Here is a 24638-nt window from a genome sequence, read left to right as displayed (position 1 = left end):
ATTTCCCTTTGGACTTCCGCACTCTAGCCACCCCTTCGGCCGTAGTCCTCACAAACACAGAGGGCTCCGCACTCCTCATGTAGGTCCACATTTTATCAAACACTGCAATTTTAGATCTCTGCAGGAAAAGTAAGGGGCCAGATAGCATTAAGAGATGGCCCTAAAAAATTACTCACAAAATACAAAAGGAGGTATTACTTTTCAAAACATAGATGATACACACAATGTGAACAAATCTCATCTTTCAACAAATTTTTTCATTAATAACAATTCTATGAACTTGTTATTATGCCAAATCATTTTTAATAGATTTATGAGGACCGGAAACATCAATTTACTGTGGTAAACAAAATACTTTATATCTAGAAGTCATCTGAAATAGTAACAGTCCAAAATAAATTGAAAAATGCACTATACAATCTATAGGAATAATTCAAATTAGGAGACAACAAAAAGGGTATCTTTGCTGCCCAAATCCTAAATGGTCTATTCCTAATTAGTGGTAGAACAGGATCTGTGTAATGTGAATTGGTCAGGCATGTAAGTGGTGAGATCCTAATGAAATGCCTATTAGCTGCAGAATAAAGATAATATTATGCTGGAAGCTTCTATCTGATACTGACTGAAACATTTCTAGAATAACACCCATTTTTTGAAGAATATTCTTTGGCCATTGAAGTTTTCTTTTAATTAAACAGGATTTTTTTCTTTGAATATTTAAACACCAAAAACCATTTATTTCAAGATATACTGGAAAAAAACCAACATTCTTATCAGTGACAGATATGAAAGAAAGAAGGGCTAATTGAAACTGTATTACTGAAGGAATATTTATCTTAAAACTTAATGGACTCAAAAGCAAAGATACACATCAAAAGAGTCATTTAATACTTCCTATTCAGACTCAAAAGAAACTGAGTATAGAGTTGGAAAGTCAGAGCATTTGAATGTCTGCTTATTTTTCTATTCACAATTTTCTCACATGACTTTAATCCCTTTTGGGAAGATGACTTTGAATAACCCTTTTGTTATTTTAATTTAGTAAGTTTGAAATGGAAAATTGAAATGGAAGACTTACTTTTAAAACTCAAGAGGTTTGGGGGGGGTTTTTTTTATTCTAAGGAATTTTAAAAATATAACCTTTACCTTACAAAAAGCAGACATATGATATAAATCCAAATGTTTTATAATACTGCCCTAAGGATTCAGGTAGTTTTACATATAAAGCACTCTATTTTGGTGAAAGTCTTGGGTCAAGTGCAAATAGAGTATAGAGTATGCTTGTTATCACTGGGGTTTATGACAGCATAACAGAGATGCTCAGACTTTAGTTGTGTTTCTCACTGTCACCATTCGAGTAGGGGCTGTTGTATTGAGACAGGCTCATGGACCATTTCAGCTCAGTGGTCTATGCAGGCAGAAGGCCTAGATGTCTCCTGAAAAAGATACTTTAACCCTAAATATAGGTCAACATTCCTTACTTCTTAATACTTTTTCTCTCACCTAATTAAGTAAACCACTGTTAAATCTATTACCAAACAATGCCACTTCAGATTTCAGATTTTAAAATTCATTGCCTAGTGAATCAAGCTTTCTCTCTGTTGTAAAAGCATATCTATGAGACTGAAAATTTTACTAGGACCCCAGCTATGTTTAGCGTGACACTTTGTACATAGTAGGTTCTTAATAAATGTATGCCAATTGGCGATTTTGTGATTTGGTTAAGAATGAAAAACCGTTTTTGCTTTATCTGAAATTTTGCCTAATGTAGGAACTGCTTATTTGTTTGCTTTCTCCTATAGTGTGCCTTCATATTCTCAACCAAATTGAAAGATTAGTTATAGCATTTGAGTTTGATTAAATAGTAAGCAATCTTGCTAAACCTCAAAGTCTTTTTGTAATATGAATTCTCATAAAAACATGATGTCAATATCACAATTTTGGAACAAAATCACAAGCTGATAAAGAAGAGTTCAAAATGATGACACAATTGTTTTATCAAATCATCCATTAAATGTCAGTTTTTCTAAGTTTAAAATATCAATTTTGAGACATTAAAATGTTACATGAAATGCTTCATAGATATGAATGCCCTTCAGAGAAAATTCAAAAAGTAGCAATACCATTTTCTATTTCATTCATAAAATACTTTCTGCTGATTTTAAGAATATTTCTCTAAGTGTAAATTTAGTATTTCCAAGAATGAAAGGACTTTAAAATACAATCTAGAAAAAAAATGGACCTAGCTACTTTTGTCTGAGCTATTGATAACTGTCTTTGCAGCTTGGAATCATTTAGAAGATATATTGCTCCTGGTATGTCAGGTCACCTAGATATACAAGTTCTGTTAATCAGTCATATTTTTATAATGGGGCTTCACAGGTATTATAACACATATGACATATTCTTATAATGAGCATGATTTTATGACATGATTGTAGATTAATAACATCTATAAACTATCTAAGACTTTAAAATACACATTGATGATACTGAATCAGACTGAAAGTAACTTTTTTCATAAGTCAGAACTTCTGTAAGATAGACATTTTTTTCCTCAATTAGCTCATTCATTTGACTCTCAGTTGTTAGTCTACTGTTCACTTTTTAAACAAAGTTAGCAAAATGTTTTCATGACCATATCTTTTCAAGAACTATTGTTTGAACATATTTAGCCAAAGGTAGACAAATAGGATAATTCATAAACATTATAATACTGTTCTGTTGAAAACTGTGATTCATTAGGACAAGACATTTATTAATTTGAATTTCATAGCTACTTTCAAAACAAGAATTGGAGGAATCTGATGACATTCTTACTGAGAGGCAATTCAGAATATATGTATTTACTTTCTATTGAACATATCAGAAAAAAATGTTACACTAAATAATAAAAATGATGCCCAGAAATCTTGATTTTCTCCAAAATCATAGCAAAAATAAAAAATAAAAAAGCAATCAGCAGAAAAACATTCCAAAGGCAAAGCAAAGTTCTTCTCTGGGCTTCCCATCTAAGAAGACACATGATAAATTATAGTTATTTTTCATTAGGTTGGTGCAGAAGTAATTGCTGTTTTTGCCACTACTTTCAATGGCAAAACTACAGGTACTTTTGTGCCAATCTAATAGGTTAATGTAGGTGACAATGTTTAGTTTCGCCTAATTCATATGTTAATGATCTACCTGATGCACTGGGGATCAAGGCACACTACAATCATCAGATCCACTCCAGCGTCTTGACTACTTATTTCTTAGAATATATTTACAAATACACTAAAAATTAGTGTAATACCGTGTGGTCAACTAAGATACTGTTATTAATAGCATTTCCTGTTAAAATTCTGGAATCCAGCAATTTCATGTTACATGCACACATTGTTCTACCAAAAGCACACAGATAATTTAAGCAATTCTATAGAAAATGCAAATCAAATACAAATCGAATTGCCTCAATTAGCCCCTTTGTGTGGACTTTGGAGATGAACGCCAGGTAATGATGATCTCCACCCTCATAAGCAATATCTACATTTGAGCAAATTTTACCAAAGTAGAAGAGGGAACACAGGCAAGCCATACAGACTTTTAAAATAAACCACATAATTTCCCATCATCTGTAATACTGATCTGAATGCTGGTCCAGAGAAGAACATGATGCAATGCAAAAGGAAAACAAAGGGGTTGACAATCATTTCTGTCAAGATGGCCCCAGGGAAGAGTTACAAGTCTTTCTCAGGAATAACTGCACCTTGATTTTCTACCTTTTCCCCAAATCTACATGCTGCTTTTCACGAAATTTAAACTCTCTCTCTCTATATATGTATACATATATACATATATGTGTGTGTATATATATATCCTATATATATATGTGTGTGTGTATCCCATACAGCTAAGCCAAGGAAGACTGTGTATTTTTTTTTTTTTTTTTTTTTTTTTGACATGAAGTCTCATTCTTATCCCCCAGGCTGAAGTGCAATGGCATGATCTCGGCTCACTGCAACCTCCGCCTCCCAGCTTCAAGCAATTCTCCTGCCTCAGCCTCCCTAGTAGCTGGGATTACAGGAGCCCGCCACCACGCCTGGCTAATTTTTGTATTTTTAGTAGAGACGGGGTTTCACCATGTTGGCCAGGCTGGTCTTGAACTCCTGACCTCAGGTGATCCGCCCGCCTTGGCCTCCCAAAGTGCTGGGATTACAGGCGTGAGCCATTGTGCCTGGCTGGAAGACTTTGTATTTTGAAGCTACATGTTAAATCAAATACAATCATTCTTTAAGCAAGCATAATAAAGTGAAATGAAATTATTCAGGATGACATTGAGACGAGCAGGCTGGTTGGTTCCCTGTTTTAATATGGGCTGGGGAAAAAGGATAAAAGCCCCTCACTCAAGCTCTAGCTTATCTAACTCTCAGCCGATCAGTAACAAAAAACCCAAGAAGCTCTTAATTGTAAGTTTTTATTTCAGAAGGTTAGGGACTTCCCTGGAGCCACTGCATGCACAGTTAGAATTAAACTCCAACCTATAGTTACCCCTTTCTTGTTTTAATGCTAAAAATAGTTCCCCGGGGGGAAGATTTAAAATGCTAATGCTACATATGATATATGTAGCATGTAGCATGTTGTGCCACCACCCAAGCTCTAGAAAGTCCTGACAGAATCCTTCCCTATAGAAAGATCCTATAAAAGTAACATACACACTACCCTCATGGAGCATTCCTTTCCCTTTCTCAGTGATGTGTCCCTTGTGCACAAGCTAATAAACTTTATTTTTGTAGCTATAACTGGTAGTTTCTCTTGATTTCCATCCTGGGAGACTGCAAGCACCCAGTGCACCAGTAACAACATCTGCCATCACATTTTGATGAGGAGAAAAATGATGCCTATAGTTTCATCTGGTGCATACTTTGACTTCTCTGTGTTTCTTAAGAAGTCAAGTTTCTTTGAACTTAGCTATTTAAATCTCTTTCCATGGTTTTGTATTATTAATAGGCATATCAGTTCAACTAATAATTCACAGAAAATAACAGTGTGTCATATTAATATCCACTCAAAGAGTCAAAGGAAAAATACGCTCATCGTTTAGCATTGTTGAAGAAATATTTCACATAAACTAAGCATGCCTGAATAATAAAGTTGTGTCGTACCAATAAAGATTTTCACAGAGCTTAATTCTGTTGACTTAATACTTCTTATTCATTTGGCTAAAGATAATGGGTTTTGCTTATATATTAATTTTATTTTACACAAAGACTACATCGTATATCACATATATGAAATTTAAAAATTAATGGTAAATACTTGAATAAAGTCAATAAAAATATTTCTCTAGACATTCCTTTGCACATTAAGCTTTACTAAAATGTCAGGTTTCAGTTTTTGGATTAAAAAAATTTGTATTCAAACTCAATTCCATGAAGTAATGAATCAAGTGAGCATAAAATATTTTTCGAATCATTAAAATCAGATGCATGAGGTAATCATGACATTTTATATAAAACCTCACAGTGTTTCCTAGTTTTTTATTAAACTACAATAAATTAGTTGCTTATAAAGAGTTACACTTAATAAAATAATTTACAGAAAAGTAGTTTGATTTGTTTTCATGAAAATTTTTATATATGATTAATTTATCATTTTAAATAAAACTAATTTTAAAATATTAAGATTCACATTAAACTGTACTTCTAACACTAAAATGATGTGATTTCTCAGCTTCTTAAAAATGTAAATGGTATTTATTAACAATTACAACTATAAGGCTTTTTTGTGTGTGTTTTGTTTTGTTTTTGAGACGGAGTTTTGCTCTTGTTGCCCAGACTGGAGTGCAATGGCGTGATATTGGCTCACCGTAATCTCCGTCTCCCAGGTTCAAGCTAGTCTCCTGCCTCAGCCTCCAGAGTAGTTGGGATTACAGGCACGCGCCACCACGTTGGGCTAATTTTGTATTTTTAGTAGAGACGGGGTTTCTACATGTTGGTCAAGTTGGTCTCGAACTCCTGACTTCAGGTGATCCACCCGCCTCCGCCTCCCAAAGTGCTGAGATTACAGGCGTGAGCCACTGCGCCCGGACAGTTTTGTTTTTTGAGACAAAGTCTCGCTCTGTCGCCCAGGCTGAAGCTCAGTGGCGTGATCTCGGCTCACTGTAATATCCGCCTCCCGTTTCAAGTAATTCTCCTGCCTCAGCCTCCCCGGTAGCTGGGATTACAGGCACCTGCCAACGCGCCAAACTAATTTTTGTATTTTTAGTAGAGACAGGGTTTCACCATGCTGGTCAGGCTGGTCTCAAATTCCTGACCTCAGTTGATTCACCTGCTTCAGTCTTTCAAAGTGCTGGGATTACAGGTGTGCGCCACCACGCCCCACCTATAACTGTTTGTTTGTTTGTTTGTTTGTTTTTGAGATGGAGTCTCACTCTGTCGCCTAGGCTGGAGTGCAATGGCACCGTCTCCACTCACTGCAATCTCCACCTCCTGGGTTCAAGTGATTCTCCTGCCTCAGCATCCCGAGTAGCTGGGATTACAGGCGCCCACCACCATGCCTGGCTATTTTTTGTATTTTTAGTAGAGATGGGGTTTCACCATGTTGGCCAGACTGCTCTTGAATTCCTGACCTCGTGATCCACCTGCCTTGGCCTCCCGAAGTGCTGGGATTACAGGCGTGAGCCACCGCGCCTGGCCCACTATAAGTATTTTTAACAGTTTATGGTTTTCAAATGATTAGTACTAGAATGAATCTTAAAAATCTAAAAATTTTACAATCTAAGCAATTTATTATAGAATCAAGATTCAAAAAGATTACCTTTCCCAAGTTAGCATAACTCATTAGCCCATAGAAGAACCAAGAATAACACCTGGATATCCAAATTTTCAATAGACGTGTATATACACTAAACCATAAAAATCCTCAGCATAGAGTTTAAAAATGTTTTAGTAAAAACAAAAAAGTCACTTAACAATATTATAAAATTTGGAGCAATCCAGTAAATATCTACGTATAATTTATAAGTAAATTGAGGCTTGAATAAATTAGAGGCCGTCGCAGCATTTTAATCCACCAGAAGTAAAGCTAAGTCTCAGAGTTCTCTTTGGCATTTTGAAATTACTCTCAAATGTGATCAAACTAGACTCATGTTATATAAGTTCGTTTTCATACTATTATAAAGAACTGGATAAGACTGGGTAATTTATAAAAGGAAGAGTTTGACTCACTCACAGTTCAGCATGGCTGGGGAGGACTCATTTAACTTAAAATGACAGCGAAAAGCAAAGGGGAAGCAATGTACCATCTTCACAAGGTGGCAGGACGAAGTGCCGAGCAAAGGGTGAGAGCCACTTAAAAAACCATCAGATCTCATGGGAACTCACTCACTATCAGGAGAACAGCATGGGGAAAACCACCTCCATGAATCAATTACCTCCCCCTGGACTCTCCCTTGACACATGGAGATTACGGGGATTATAGGGATTACAATTCAAGATGAGATTTGGGTGGTGATCCAAAGGCTAACCATATCACATGCTAATGCTTGTAGTATTCACAGAATCATATCTTTTGGTAATTTTTATGCTTAAAAAGAGATGACTTTAAAGTTCGCAATGCAAATGTTATTTCCATATGTTCTCATTCCCTTATGAATGGTAAATGACATAATTAATGGAATGCCTACTCATTATACCTTATGTATTAACTATATGTGCACGTATATGCATACAATGTGAATTGATAATGTAGAGGAAGAGCAAGTGATACCCCTATGATCCCATCTTTCATTTTTAATAGTGTTATTTATTTACTTATTTATTTATTTATTTATTTATTTATTTATTTATTTATTTATTTTTCTGAGACGGAGTCTTGCTCTGTCACCCAGGCTGGAGTGCAGTGGCGGGATCTCAGCTCACTGCAAGCTCTGCCTCCTGGGTTCACGCCATTCTCCTGCCTCAGCCTTCAGAGTAGCTGGGACTACAGGCACCCGCCACCACGCCCGGCTAATTTTTTGTATTTTTAGTAGAGACGGGGTTTCACCATGTTAGCCAGGATGTTCTCGATCTCCTGACCTCGTGATCCGCCCGCCTCGGCCTCCCGAAGTGCTGGGATTACAGGTGTGAGCCACTGCGCCCGGCCAATAGTGTTATTTTTAATAGTGTTGTTCAATTGGTGCATTCAAGATCTATCACGAACATCTTGATCACGATCAAAACATTTGAAAAGTATATCATATTTTTGTGGCTGAGATAGAAAATTAGGTTGATCGAAATTAGATGAATTTGTGATGAAAACATCAATCATATTTTAAAAACATTGAATATTTCTTTGTATACAAATGTTGATTTCAACAGAAGCTGCTGTTATACCACTGATTATATACTTATTTCCATTATGTCTAGTATTTCAGTCAACAATTTGGATGAAGATATACATGACAAATATTTCAAATTTGCAGATATTACTATTGTATATGATAGAACCAGTATTTCAATGTTATGGGATTAGGACAATGAGGAAAAAAAAAAAAAAAAAAAAAAACTAATGTAAAATTAAACAGGAGTGAATGCAAAAGCTGGCATGTAACTTCAATCAATTCATATTCATAGAATAGAATACATGAGGCTCACCACAATTCATTAAAATCAACCAGGTTTTCAGTAAACTTCAAATTAAGGCAAGCGATTAATTCCATGCAGTTACCACAAAAGCTAATCAACTTAAAGATTTTAAGTGAAATTATAAAGTCTAGATAACAGAATTTTAATTTCAAATACTTTAAAGGCCAAGGAGGATATAATAAGTGAGCAAAATAAATAGCAATGGAGTAATAGAGAATGGTGTGATTGTAGTAACTGAAGAATACATGATTTCATTAGAGTCTTTTTTTTTTTTCTCCATGTAAACACTGGGCTGCCTGAAGAACACAAATGTTCAGATTGAAATTGTGGTCTGAAGTCTTAATTTTCAGATTCAGGTCAAGATCCTCAGAAATCACCACTAAAGAACTGATTCATGTAACCAAACACCACCTGTTCCCCCAAAACCTATTGAAATAAAAAAGAATTTTAAAAGATCCTCTATAAGTAGATGAAATCAGACCCCAGATCTATATGCCACACTGTAAGAATAACACGAGCAAACTTGCAATTAAAATATATGAAAACTATAAGAAGGGTTTGAAAATGTAATAATTAATGGGTGAGGGAATTCAGAATTTAAGGTTAGTGATAAGAAAAGTTAAGAAAGAGACGATAGTTCTCTCCATGTATTTGATGTGTCTATAATATGCAAAAGAAAACAATTACTTAAGCCAGAATTAGGACAAATAAATGAAAATACTTAGGATACAAGCTTTGATCTTGTAAGAACTTTCTAAAGACCATAACAATGAAAACTGTAGCAAAATAAATTAGATTGTCAATAAAAATAGTGACTCTTAACAAATTCGTAAGGTACATTCAAGAATTGTTTGGATGATTAACTCAATAAATGTCATGGTATCTCTAAAATGAACATAAATTGGAAGTTCATTTGTAATCTAACTTCTGTGTTTACAGATGATGTGGACATTAGAAATCACCACATAGAAGGAACTTATTTGCAATGTGAGATAATGGCTTTTACAATATTTTTTGTTTTGTTTTGTTTTTGTTTTGTTTTTTTTTGAGGCGGAGTCTCGCTCTGTCGCCCGGACAGGAGTGCTGTGGCTGGATCTCAGCTCACTGCAAGCTCCGCCTCTCGGGTTTACGCCATTCTCCTGCCTCAGCCTCCCGAGTAGCTGGGACTACAGGAGCCCACCACCTCGCCCGGCTAGTTTTTGTATTTTTAGTAGAGACGGGGTTTCACTGTGTTAGCCAGGATGGTCTCGATCTCCTGACCTTGTGATCCGCCCGTCTCGGCCTCCCAAAGTGCTGGGATTACAGGCTTGAGCCACCGCGCCCGGCCGGCTTTTACAATATTTTAATTCAGCATCTTGATCTAACCTCAGTAACACGAATTCAGAAATACTGCATTTTCAATGTTTGTGTGTATGTGTGTGTGTTTATGCAATTAAAAAGTGAATGTAATTATGAGAAAAATTGGTTGTATTAGCGAACTATCCTAATTTAAAAGTCTGTGATATTCTTTTTCATTATAAATGAACAAATTTTCAGGGCAGCACAGTTGGTTTTTTGAAAACTAGGAACACTACGAGACCATTTGCATTGTGCTCTGTAACCAGCTACCATTGCTTTAGGGAATATCTCTATATATCCCACTGCCAAGCTAAAGAGCAGTGTTTCAATATTTTGAGGTTACAAGAAAAAATGAAAGAAGGAGGGAAGGAAGGAGGGAGGGAAGGAGGAAGGAAGGAAGGAGGGAGGGAGGGAAGGAAGGAAGGAAGGAAGAAAGAAAGGAAGGAAGGAAGGAAGGGAGGGAGGGAGGAAGGAAGGAAGGGAGGGAGGAAGGAAGGCTCTAACAACCTTAAGAAAATTTGACTATGAAAAAAAAAATAAGCACTGAATTTGATTTCAAAATAAGGAAATGAACAACAACAAACAAAAACAAAACCCTAGAATTTAGGAAGTAACATGAAAGGATAAATGGCTGCAAATTCAAAAGTAGCCAGGAAAATCCCACTAATATACACAAGACAGAATGGGCCCCTTGTAGTATCAGTATAAATCCCTTTGGTAAATCAATGACCACGATACTTTCTACATTTCTTATCCTCAAACATCGCATTACTAACCCATACATGGAAAGTGTATCTGTATCCTGAAACAAATGTTTGAAGGCTCTGATCTCAATCTTTCCGATAAAAAGATCAAAGTTGTTTCATCAATCGTTACTGTCTGCCTTACAAAAGGATTTAGCTTAAGTCTACATTCTTTTTGCTATGTCAGGAATGAAAGACTAGTCAGAAAAGTATTTGGAGCAAAATTATATAGGACAATGACTTTATACTTTTTATATACAGTTAAGAAAAGGTAATCTTATATATTTCATACTTGTATTTATCAGATGCTAGCCACAATAACATGTCTGCAATCATTTTAATGTTTGGTATATTTCATTTTGAAAAGCACAAATATTCATACAAGCCTCTAATTTTGTTTAAATTTTAATGCTAATTAATATGAAACTTTTAATTCTACTCAACATTGTTAAAGAAGCCACAGACTATAAGATTTGAGAGAGATACTATAAATTTTAGAATCTATAAAACATCCTCTACTATGATAAGATCTTTGTTCCTTTAAAGACACTATGAAACATCATATTTCCGAACCTTGAGAATATTTGTCATTGCTTGATTTGTCCAATTTCCATTTTATTTTTAAAATTTCATTTTTGGGTTGGGCAAGGTGGCTCACACCTATAATACCTGCATTCTGGGAGGCCAGGGTGGGAGGATCACTTGTGTCCAGGAGCTCGAGACCAGCCTGGGCAACATAGAGAGATCCTGTTTCTACAAAAAAATTTAGAAACTGATTGAGCATGGTGACGAACACTTATGGTCCCAGCTACTCAGGACGATCAGTTCAAGCCAGGAGGTTGAGGTTGCAGTGAGCCATTACCGTGCCATTGCACTGCAGCCTGGGTGACAGAGTGAGGCCCTGTCTCAAGAAACAAACAAACAAATAAACAAAAAATCATTTCCCTATGAAAATAAGCAGCCACCTTTACCAATTTCTTTGCTTTGGCTAATCACTTAGTAGAAGTTAGGGCAAAATTATGTGCCAGAAATGCAAAATTTAAATACTTTAATATCAAATTTTCTTTTCTTTTCTTTTTTTTCTTTTTTTCTTTTTTTTTTGAGATGTAGTGTCGCTCTGTTGCCTGGCTGCAGTGCAGTAGCATGATCTCGGCTTACTGCAACCACCACCTCCCCGGTTCAAGCTATTCTCTTTCCTCAGCCTCCAGAGTAGCTGGCCGCATGCCATCACACCCAGTTAATTTTTGGATTTTATTTTTAGTAGAGATGGATTTTCACCATGTTGATCAGGATGGTCTTGCTCTCTTGACCTCGTGATCTGCCTGCCTCGGCCTCCCAAAGTGTTAGGATTATAGGAGTGAACCATCAAATTTTCCTTCAAATACCAAAAGTCTAATTGAATAATTTTCAAAATGTTGTCGATAATACTTACCTTTAGTTGAGATTTGATTCCAATATATTTAAATAATTGAACAATTCCATTCTCTACAGAGCTCTGGGACCATGTTTATCACCATGGCAACTAGTGTGAAAGATCCAACAGAGGTAGGCAGAGATGATTCTTTTACTTAAATAAGATAATAAAGTGAATTGAAAACTAAGACATTTAAAGCACCTGTAATTTATTTTGAAATTAATATTTTCTGTGAAGCATTTAAACAGGAATTTTAGAAAGGTTTTGAAATGAGAGACTAAACCCAAATCACTTCTGTATTGTTTTAACCTTTCCTTCTATATGAATTGTTCTCATGATCTGCTATTGGTATGAAAACGAATGCTTTCTCTTTGGTATGGACAATAATAGAACGTCTCCCGTAATCTGATTAGTTAAATTATTTAGCCAGTGTATCGCAAGACTGGTCTTTAAAAGACACAATTGCATGGTTACAGAGCACATTGATATTTACAAAGAATAGTTATGGAAAGAGAATGACCAAAATAACATATCTACCCTGGGAAAAGCTGCCACTTTGCACAATAATTACAATTCAAGAAGCAGACATACACCTTCCTTAGCATTGGGTCACCAAAAACACATGCTTCATCATGGCTTCCTTTACATTTCCTTATTTTTCTCTTCCTATGAAATTTAAGAACTACTGAATGAGCTGCACAGTCCTTAAACTGGGCAATACATTTTAAAGGAAACATTTTGACCTTTCCAGTATTGTTAACCCACTAGTGTTAGCTGAAATCAGAGATCATGGGTTCTCCCGAAGGCAACTTAGGCTAAATGTATTCATAAATACATTTAGGATGCTTTATGAATTCAATGCTTTCTCAGATGTTCTGTGGAATGGTGATAAAAATTAAAATGTCAGAGAAAGAAAAACTGCTAACCAGAGAGGAAATGATTTTAACGTCTCCTGGATCATCTAGAGAAGAATTGGGCATGCAAGAGTTGTCAGCTGTGCAGATTGTTCTGCTATAATCAAGCCCCCAAAAAACTAAGGAAGAAAAATTTGTAATAGATGACTAACTATGCATGAGTGACTTGCAACATATGCATACGATGCTATTTTTTCCTTATTTATTCACATTCAGCATTTATTTAACACCTACTATTTTTGAAACTATTTAAATATTTAAGCATGGGTGACACATCTATGAAAGGTCTATTTCGATATGAGTAATGTTCTACATATATAGAGAAACAAATGGCTATACTCATTTTATTTCCAAAATATTTGAAAGATATTATGTATTGATAAATAGATATATACATATGTATCATAGACATACATATTTCTGCCTTCATAGAAATAGGCAATAGAGGCAATTGTGGCAGATAAATCATTAGCAATACCAGGAATAGTAAAATAAGTATGAGGAATGACAGATTTGTGAAGTCCATTATTTATAACATGTCAAAAAAGAAATCATGCTGTATTATTACTAAACACAAACAATAACTGATTTAAATGTAACTTTAATGAAATAGCAATTAATATAGTTCCATAGAAAAGGTGTCATAATGGCTAGAACATTTTTATTTGCAATTATATTTTAGGAATGTTTTCATATGTAAATATAAATAAGTGTATCGTGTGCCATAGAGTTGAAAAAAGGTTACCGTCTTTTAAAAAAGTACTCTCAATTATTTTAATTCTCTTGTAATATTGATTATATAGGAAACCATGTATGCACATGGAAAATTTCAAACTAATTATTTCACTGGTAAGTAACAGCTGCATTGATATTAGTTATCCATTATTTATACTATTTCTAAACTCTATAAAAAGTCTACAATGCTGAGTATTAACAGTAGAGTCTCGTGGTTTACTACCAGACTAAATATCTTTTGCAGATGGAACAAACTGCATTAAACAAGAAGGCAAATACCTTTATTTTGGCAATGTTTAGAATCTTTTTCTTTCAACATTATCATCAAAGTAGACCATATATTTAGAGAATAATATGTGTCCCTCATCCTCCCAGAGGAGACAACCAGAAGGAACAGATTGTAGTGTGGGAGACAGCACAGGCATGAAGAGCTCCTTCCTGTCTGCAAGCTAATACTTGTGCTTTGTGGTTTGACAGGCCAATGATAGGTTTAGATAAGAAAACCATTTCCTGTCCTTAAAAATCAAAGTTTCTGTAGTAACATACTACATATGGGTCCTATACAATCATTTTCTATACAAAGTCATCTAATTCAAGATCTGTCCTATTTTATTGAGATAAGAAATTATTAAAATGTGAAGCTCTAAAAATAGTGGCTTATAATTGAATGGCTAATTCTCTCTTAATTATAGGTATGCTACAGTGGTACTATAATTAGGGATGATCAGTAACTTCAAAATGATTCAGACTTTATCATTCACTCTGTACAAGGATGTGCATGAGTTCCATAAACAGAAAACTGCAGAAAATGAAGACAGACTCATTTTCCTCACATCTCTTAGTGGTTACAAGATTGTTCTCCATTTACTCTCTCTTTCAAGCAAAGTAAATATTTCATGAATGTTTCGTTTAATGATCATCACTGAAGAAAAGTATAGATTTTAAATTAGAAAATCTGCAGCTTAAATTGAACTTCTATGACAATTTCATACTCACTGACTTTACTAAAGTAATATTAATATAATGTGGTTTGTTATGATTTACTTGAAATCTGAAAATATCTTAGACTTTAATGGAAGAACAAACATCATGTCAGTACAAAACAGATCCCTAACTATTAAACAAAATATTCATCTTATAAATTTATATGAAGTGCTTTTATTTCAACAAGAATATACTTTTATGAAACAATTAACATTGAGACAAAAGACTAGGAGTTCAACATTCTGAATTCTATTTTAGAATTGGCCTTTAATTTCTAAACGGCCTCAACTTACTTTTTATCTTTCAGTTAGTTATTATTTGAAATTTAGAAAATGATCTAACTTTTCAAATCCACGTCTGCAATGCTAAATCCAAATCTCTGGCTATGATGAAAACCAATTTATCAGTTGACTTGATAAACTCAGTGATAGTAGAAAATTTAGCAATAATATAACTAATAAAATTCCCAGTTGTAAAAGACCATAAAAAGGACAAAGCTATCACTAAAGCCAAATTAAGCCACATTACAAAACATGAAGATAAATGTTAGAACTTTAAAGATTAGCAAGTGATAAAAGTGCATTATTGCACGTGTAATCAGCTATTTTACTGGATCTTGACTCCGAAAGTAAGCGTAATGAATGAGCAGAGAACAAAGTAAGCAGTACATGTTTTCAGTCTTGCTTCAGCCCACTTCATCCATATCCCTTTCCTGATAGGCTGGGCACCATAATAATCAGCCCGCCAGCATTCACTCTGTTCTGTATCTACCTTACACAGAAGTCCCAAAATTCCTTAGAACCAAAGAAAAGTTGAGAGAGGATGAACCCAAGACCTGTGGTGAATGTTAATTTTAGGTATACAAACAAGAATTCCCTTTACCATATTTTCCGCAGAAACTCAGCAATTCAACCACACTACAGCCAATAGACATACTGTGGTTCACCCTATGATTTAAGGAAACAATATTAATGAAAATCAAACCTATTTGTCTTTAAAATGTCTCTAAATTAGTTTCATTTTGTTCAATGATTTACATAACGTTCTATGAAAAAAGTTGTTGACTCAAAGGGAATCTGTTATGCAGTTTCCCTATACTAATTCAGTCAACTCTATGTGAAAAGTATGATACTTGATGGATACAGTTGGAAAGCCATAGAATCCTACAAAACATTTTGAGAATCAGAAGCATAAATAAGATTTTCCTCACTATTGTCATCATGGCATCCAATTATCAAATATTATTGTAATATAGTTAGCAAAATTGCTCAAAATTACTCATAAACTAGCAAAATTTTTATTTAATTCAACTTGAAGAAACAAAACTTTAATATACATAATTTCCAAAATTACAACCATGTCATATACTTTAATGAAAGAATTAACATATAAAGTTCCTATTCTCTTTGGTGATGCCTGCTGTTTTGTTGGCTTCTGTTTTTTGGTACAAACAGAATAGTGTGATTTTAAATAAGTTTGAGCCCACACTCTTCTTTCTCTAGATAAGGAGAAGCCCACTACAACATTATATGCACTGAGACCTAGCCAATGTCATTTCATCAACAGTTCCTTTTGGAGATAGTTTGAGAGGAACGGTGAGGACTTGCTTGGGTGTCAACCGTGTCTGATGTTCTAGCATTACATAAGCAAGAGTGGATGTAACCAAGAATAGAGCACGAAGGCAGTGAAATAAATCCAGAGACTTTGCTGCACAAGGAAAAATAGTGTATAGAAAGAACCCTGGCTAGGAGGAAAAGACCTCAGCATATTTATTAGTTGCATGAATTTAATCAAATGCCCCAAATTATCTGAGCTTCTGTTTAATAATGCACAGATATCAAACAAAAATCATTGCCCTGACTATCAGACAGAAATATTGTTAGGTTGAAACAGGTAATGGATAAGAGACTTCTTTGGGGAGCTATACTGATAGATAGAAGTCATCAGTTTGCCTAACTATCCATCATCACTTCTCTATTACTCTAGGGAAGAAAAGCTCCACAACCTTATAAAACCTCCACAATTGCATATTGGAACAAATGGGCTCCATGAGGTTAGTGCACTGAAACAGAAAAGTAGCAACATTCTTTTCCCAGACTCAACTAGCTTTCTTATCTTGTCTACTAGGGAATGTGAATACACTGGACATACGATTCTAGCACCTTGGTGATTAAGACACGTGTTTCTATGATTGACTCAGTGAAGATATACTGAAAAGCTTTGTGAATGTGAATGTGTAGTAGTGAAAAGTAACTGGTACTACTATTGTCCAAACAAGGTAATAACTGAAACTCTCCACAGATGCATGCTCAACTGGAAGAGAGTGTCTGAAAATAATTAAGATTATTTTAATCGACCAGGTGCAGTGCAGTGGCTCACGCCTGTAATCCCAGCACTTTGGGAGGCCGAGGCGGGCGGATCACGAGGTCAGGATATCGAGACCATCCTGGCTAACACAGTGAAACTCCGTCTCTACTAAAAATACAAAAAAAAAAAAAAAAAAAAAATTAGCTGGGTGTGGTGGCAGGCGACTGTAGTCCCAGCTACTCAGGAGGCTGAGGCAGGAGAATGGCGTGAACCCGGGAGGTGGAGCTTGCAGTGAGCCACGATCACACCACGGCACTCCAGCCTGGGCCACAAAGTGAGACTCCGTCTCAAAAAAAAAAAAAAAAAAAAAAAAAAAAAAAAGATCATTTTAATCAACAAAAGTAGCACCAAGTAAATCATGTTGTAACAGGCATCTGCATCATTCTCATAGATCTCATTTACTTCAAGAGGGAGCACCTAATTTTTTCAAATAAGATAAAAGCAAGCCACACTGCATACAAATATTAAAAATGCTTTCAAATGCACTTCTAATTGAGGAACATACAACATTTTTAAACTGAGTATTCATACACATGTTGCCTATATGTTTAGAAATGATAATACATTGTCATTAGTGTCAAATCTACATTACAAGATTCATACTAAAATCTGCATTAAAGTAAAAAAAACTGCTGATGGTCCACATCTTTGCACTTAAATTGAGGTACCTAATCAATTCATCAAGGTCCTGCACTCTTCACATACACCCAAGTTACTACCTGTTATTAGCTACGGTTCTACCACTCCCACTCCCAGAACCCTTTCTCCCATAGTATCTTCAGCTGAACTGAAGTTATTCAGAAAAGAGACCAGTGGTAATGTAGCATGAGATAGTCTTTAAATTCTGACGGTCATTTGAAGGTCCTAATCCTAATTCATGAATCAGTTGGACTAGATCTCACTCAAACTCAGATATATTCGAAGATATTTATAGATTATCAGAGACCATTACATGTCACCAATATTGGCTTTAGACCTATGTTAATCAGCTGCATTTAAACATTTTCATAGAAAGAGTTGTTTTATACACACAATAGTAGAAAAAAAGAAAATTATGCCAACATCAGGCCCTTGGGCTTAGCCTATAAAAAGAGAGCATAAGAACAAAAGTTAAAAAAGTAACCTACATCTAATAGACACAGTATAAATATGCTACATATTTTAAAAGTTAGGAAGTGGAGGGCCTTTGTTGGCTTTTCCTTGGAAGCTTTGCACAGAAAATTCAGAATCAACACATATGAACATAATCTGTTTCCTCACACATAATTAATTGATTTGAATGTGAGTTTTTCAATTATGAACTAGGTAAGATAAATGCAGTCATATTTATTTAAAATCAAACAAAAATAAGATGTTTTGTTGAAAACATAATAATCTAATCTTAACTATACTTTGCTTCAATGTTGTTCCAAAAGGACAATCAATTTTGGTAAAATAGATTTCATTGCAACATTGTGGTTTTTCTCCTAAGGAGTTAGGAGTCAGAAATTAGAGCTAGACCTAAGTATTGGGATAAGGAAGGGTCAGAAGCAGAGACAAGGTGAAGAACAGAAATAGAATTAGGGTTACTTTCACATAGTACCTTGGAATTGACTATGGGAGGGAAACAAAGTTTAAATAGGTTAAATTTCAGGAACAAAATCAGAAACTACAAAGCAGAATCTCTTACCCTGAAAAACTCTTTAGTGGAGCCAGAATCTAATGTTCCATAAGCAATTTCTGTTTGCTTAGAAAGATCCTCAGCACTTTCGATGGGAGACACCATCCTCTCTACAGTCAGGAAGGCAGCTAAGTTAGCCGTGTAGGAGGAGATTATGATCAGGGTAAAGAACCACCACACACCTCCAACAATGCGCCCAGAGAGGGATCTAATAACAAGTATGAAATGGATTTGTAAAGTGAAATGAATGACCTAATAAAAAAACAAGTTAACAGTATTATGCAAATATTGACTTATAGGGGAATATTTAATTTTATATTTTTCAATATCGTTAACGAAACTGGAAATCATTAAACATTTTGGGCAAGGAGTACAAAGTAGCTAAATTTAACAGCATACACACAGGTCAGAACTTCTGATTTCTGGAATACTTTCATAATTGTATTGCCCAAATAGTTTGATATGAATCCCATAAGAAAGCAATTTCAAGAAATTTACAAATACTCATAAAAATTTATCCACTCATGATGTAAGTAAACATAAACAAGAGAATGTAATATCACCAGCAAAGCTCGTAACAATGTTTATGAACAAAATCAAAAATTAAATAAAAGCATACTCCACAGATATAACTTTAAAACCAAAGAAACCCTCCCTTTAATTCACTCAGTGAATTTCCAAAAAAAAAAAGGCCCCAAATTTTGTTAATCTTGTGTATGTAAAACATTGGTATTAGATACAGTACAGGAAAGAAAAAATGAGGAAAAAATAACGCTACAAGCAAAGATATCACACCAAATATAACTATTAATGAACAAAAATCAGATGGCTTCAGGGTATGGATGGCTATGACCCTATTCCTTTATGTGTCTTGCTTAAAAAAAAAAAAAAAAAAAAAAAAAAAAAAAACTTAAAGAAAACAAATTATACATTTAAAAGTTTGTGAAGATATAAATTTCTAGTTTGAGGTATAATAAAATAACAATATTTTTCTGACTACAAATTCTTACATAGAATGGTTTTTAAAAGCTTAATAGATTCCCAATAATTTACTTTAAAACCTGAAGTAGGGGAATACAGGTATAGAGATACAGCAAAAGATATATACTGCATTATTTTGAAAGATTTGATGGGATTCTGCACATAACTAAGAATTTAAGTGATATTGATAAACCAATAAAAATAACCATTTCTCTGTTGTCAGTAACTGTGCTATGTCTAACAATTAGACTTGCTAGTGTGAATAAGTGATATTTCTAAAAATTTAAATCATGCTTGGCAATTTATGATTTAAAGTTTTTGACAATTAACACTAAGAAATAAATCTTTTGATGAAACATATACTAGATCAAACACTCGGGAAATATTTGGAGAATAAACCACTCAAGCAGTTAAGAAAGGAGAGAAGCTTATTTAAATGAAAAGGTTTTTTATATAGAAACATCAGTTGCTAAAATAAAGGAGATAGAGAGAGAAAAATAGCAAGGAAAAACAAAAAGAATATAATTAAAGGTCTTTATCACAAAGTCTGTATGAAATACAAAAAATTAAATAAATATGATAGGATGGAAAAAGTTAAACACTTCTCACATATATTCTGAAAAGGATATTAAATATATTTTACATTTGAAAAATGCCTTATGTAGACACAATCACTCTCAAAATGTTCACTATTCATCTAATATCAATGGGAAGTATAGTTATACGACATGTATCATATATTTAAGAGGGCAGATTCAGTACGTGACTGCTCAAATCCCTTAAAACAAAAGTTGATTACCATGTAATCAGCTTTTGACTCTACACATCGCATATTAATTTACGATATGTTTAAGAATCATTTTTATAAGTCATTCTATTCCAGTTGTAAAAATTAAGAAATGTTAGATGTAAGTTGTCCTCTATTCCAGTCCTTATATCAGATTTAATACATCAACTGATTTAAAATGTACATGATATCCAAAACATTTTATTGGACTTATAAATAATTCAAAGGCAAAAAGTACTTCAGCTATTTATTATTTACTTTTAAGTATTTTTAAAGCATCAATTCATGTTTCTCAAAGAGTTCCTGAGAAATTATGCAGAGAAGGAAATTCAATATTATTTTATGGTGACAGACAAAAAGTTACTTCTAAAATTAAAAGTAAAACTTTCACTCATCAGCATCAGCACTAAAGGAGTAAAGAAATGTGCATATGCTCTTATTTCTTTTTAATCCCCACTAAATCGTTTTTTAAATGACACACGTTTTTATATTCATTTGATTCCTTTAGGGTCATTGTGGACAATCCGGAAGCAAACAGGACAATAAAAATAACCTTTACAGCATATTGCTCTCATAATTTCTGTGATTCTATTCTCCATGAGACCATGTCTTATAGATAAGATATTCTAAACTTAATTTCAGACAAATGAGAAGTTAATTTAACAAATTACTCTAGATTACAACTTAAATGTGTTCTATTAACATTAATAATATAGTATCATATCATATTTTACTTGGAAAAGAATTATAAATATTTTTTAATATTTAAAGACATTTCTAAAGTGATCTGTGGATGTCATGCTATTTAAAACTGATAATAAGCTACTATATTCTTCTTAACTGGGGTAACCATCATTGCATTCTTAGAAACGATAGTTTTGTTCATTAAAAATCATTAACTTTGCCAGTGTATTATGTTGAATTTTAAAATGCATATATAGCGTAAGTGAAAGACATGTATCTCAAATGTTTTAATAAAATAAATTTTTATCAAATACACTCTGAAGGAAAAAATATCAATCAATAACAAGGAAAAATATGCTATCTAAAAATCTGTTTATCCTACCAGGAAATAAAAGTTACTACATGTGAAATTGTAATGTCATGACTCATGAATGAAATCAAAAGCACAGAAAAAATATCTTAATTTAGATGCAGCCTTGATGAAAAGGGGAAGTCATCTATATGTCATGGTCGACTCTGGGATAATACAGATTGCTGATATGCCTTGTGCTCCAGCCCCTGTGTGCAATTAGGTTTCCCACTCCTTGACAAACACTGGATACCTAAACAACTACCTGCAGTGCCATCATGCCCAGGAGCAGGCATCGACAGGAACCCAGGCCAGACTGGGCTGACATGTCCTACTTCATAATGAACCCACATACACTCTCCCTACTATCCAAAAGGCATAGCATAGGATATTATTGCCTTACATTTCAGAACTAGGGTAACATACTTCACTGTCCTTCTTACCAAAGAGTGAACTACTTCTTTATCATTTTATGGGCCAGAATGTTCTCTGAGACCCCAATTTGGTTAGTATTTTCCTCCAAATTATTAGAAACTTCTCTATATATCTTTAACTTAGATCAAATAAACTAAATACAGAGATGATTTTGTCAGAGGTAAAAAAATATATATATGTATGTGTGTGTGTGTGTGTGTATATATATATATATATACACACACACATGTCATGCTGTGCAAATACCATTGGCATATTTCTAATTCACTGAAGTCCCACAGGGAAGTCACAGGGAATCTGGTGAAACTGAGATTTTAAAACTCTGTATAATTCATAAAAATATAATTTTTTAAACCATTCCTGCTAGAAGTACCTACTATCAGAGAAGTAAGCTACTGATAATTGCTGCCTACATGATGTATTTCCTTTATCTCACTGAGTGAAATATACTAAAAAGATTGCAAAAGATACAAATCTTTGAGCTTCTCATATAGTTTTCTTAAATTAATCACTTGCTATGCTCAAAAGTGATTTTGAGAATATACTCACAATATAATAAAACTGTATCATGAAAGGCACCCACTCCATTAGTTATTAAGATATCCTGTAAAATCAAAGAAGGGTACTAGAGCCCAAATTAAAATGCGCCAGTAGACTGATAAACATTTTGACTTTAAATGTTAATCACACTAGAAAAACATGATTTATTCCTCTGAAGAGCCAAACATGGCTATCATTCTTATTCATATGTGCAACATGAATAAAATCAATAGGCACTTTGTGGTAGATTCATTATAATTAGAAATTCTAGTGCAGGGATTTAACATATCATAATGAGATTAAAGGTAGGTGAGTTTATTCCATGATGTGTGTGTATTACCATTCGATATGGATAGGTTTTTTTAATGAATGATTAGTCCCTTCCAGGCATTTGTGGGTACTTGAAAATATGCTATTATATTAATCCAGTAACCTCACCTAGAAAAAAAAAATTTTATAGTATCTCTCCCATACCATTTCCATGAGCTAATGATGGGAAAATAAAAGAGATGAGATGTGAGCCAACAAAGTTTTATCTAACAAGGTGTTACTTTTGCAGTTAATAAATAACGTTGCCCATTTTCCCATATACAGGTCTGTGCATCAACACACAGATGACTGTAAAATGAGAATATGCAGCAAAAACACGGTACCCCTCCAAGAAGGCATGGAATGATAGGAACCTTATGCATTTTATAGCCTCTCCATGGTGTGTATAATTTCACCAGGGAAATAGATGAGCAACATTCGCAGAACATTGTTCATATATTTCACAGACTTATGCCGAAGCGAAAAGGATGTCCTTTAAGAGTCTTAAACCACTTGGACAGGAAGTCGGCAGCTGGTAACTTCTTTAGAGTGAATTCATACACACCATGAATGTCCACTTGAGACCTAAAATGCACAAAGTTGAAGCAGGTGAGTAACCAACCTTGGCGAAATATCGCATCCTTGCTGCATAAAGGCACCCAAGGAAAACCAGAGACTATTAAAAATCCCAAATTCATTAGTTGATTCACTACTTTGTGTTTCTCTTCCATCTTCAAACTCCTCAGTGTGCCACTCGTAGGGGCTAAATCTGCTGACCAGGAATAAAACTACACTGACCCCAATGTAGGCAAAAACAATGCACATCCAGATCTCATAGGCTAAAGGATCAAGAAAGGAAAACACTCCTGGTTTGGACTTCTGAGGCTTCTTGATCATGATAGATATCCCGAGGCTCATGAAGGGCTTTGAGAAGTCAATCACCTCTTCTCTCACAAGGGTAATAGTTAATGGAGCAATTGCAATATCAGCTTTCTGTAAGGGAAAAAAAGGAAAGTAATAGTACCTGGAGTCATGGTGAAAAGGGAATCGTGGTTATGTCACTGGATCAAAGAAAAAGGAGAGGAAATCAGAGAAATCGCAATAATTCTTTCCCTGGTATAGTCCCAGTAAAGAATGAACAAAAGGGAATTATTCCCCCAATGCCCCTCCTCTTTATGAATACACAGTATACCCATCTGGCTTGACTATGATCATTACACATCTGCACTGCATCTCTGCATTTGCAGCCTTTTGACAATACATATGGCCCATATGCTTCAAGAGAGATGAAATGATTGTCTCAGTTAATCTACATGTCTACTTCTGGCTTCAATCTTAATCTTTCAGATGTTCACAAATCAACAAGATAATGTTTCTAGAGTAATGTGGGAAATCAACAACCTCAGACATGGATACTTCACAGGGAGAGAAAGCAGACTGTCAACAACAATTCAAATTGAATGACTTTACCTATGAGAAGAGCTATACTTACCCCATATACAAGTTCTCCAACCATCCCATTCCAAATTTTCGTGTCTGCATCCCTGGCCCCATACTTGCCATCACCAACAATCGTCAACTTGTACTTGAACCCACAATGTTTGGCGATTTCTGCAGCCAGGTCAACACAGTAGCCCTCATAGCGCTCATTGCCTTCAAGCATTTCATGATTTTTCTTCATCATAACATATGGAGATTCCTATATGAAAAGACTTTGCTTTAGCCGATTAAAGTATCTGCGTTAATTATGTACTCTCATTGAATCAAATCTTCTGGTTTAATTATTACCTGTTAA

At 34.5% G+C, this 24638-nt stretch overlaps 1 protein-coding gene across 4 annotated transcripts in view; it reads right to left on the bottom strand.

Annotated features, from left to right (window-relative positions):
- The window catches only part of GRIA2 (glutamate ionotropic receptor AMPA type subunit 2), a 151973-nt gene that overhangs the window by 6063 nt on the left and 121272 nt on the right, over positions 1-24638 (bottom strand). For all 4 annotated transcript variants that reach the window (XM_010358047.1, XM_010358045.2, XM_010358048.2 and 1 more), the window contains exons 10-13: positions 24336-24542; positions 23466-23836; positions 18768-18966; positions 1-118 (exon numbers count right to left, since the gene is read on the bottom strand). The exon at positions 1-118 is cut by the window's left edge and continues 130 nt beyond it. In XM_010358047.1, the coding sequence (XP_010356349.1) occupies positions 1-118; positions 18768-18966; positions 23466-23836; positions 24336-24542 (895 nt within the window). The remainder of the gene's footprint in view (positions 119-18767; positions 18967-23465; positions 23837-24335; positions 24543-24638) is intronic.

The sequence above is a fragment of the Rhinopithecus roxellana genome, chromosome 2, assembly GCF_007565055.1.
Source record: "Rhinopithecus roxellana isolate Shanxi Qingling chromosome 2, ASM756505v1, whole genome shotgun sequence".
In the NCBI taxonomy this organism is placed as follows: Eukaryota; Metazoa; Chordata; class Mammalia; order Primates; family Cercopithecidae; genus Rhinopithecus; species Rhinopithecus roxellana.
This window is presented reverse-complemented; position numbering and strand designations above follow the sequence as displayed.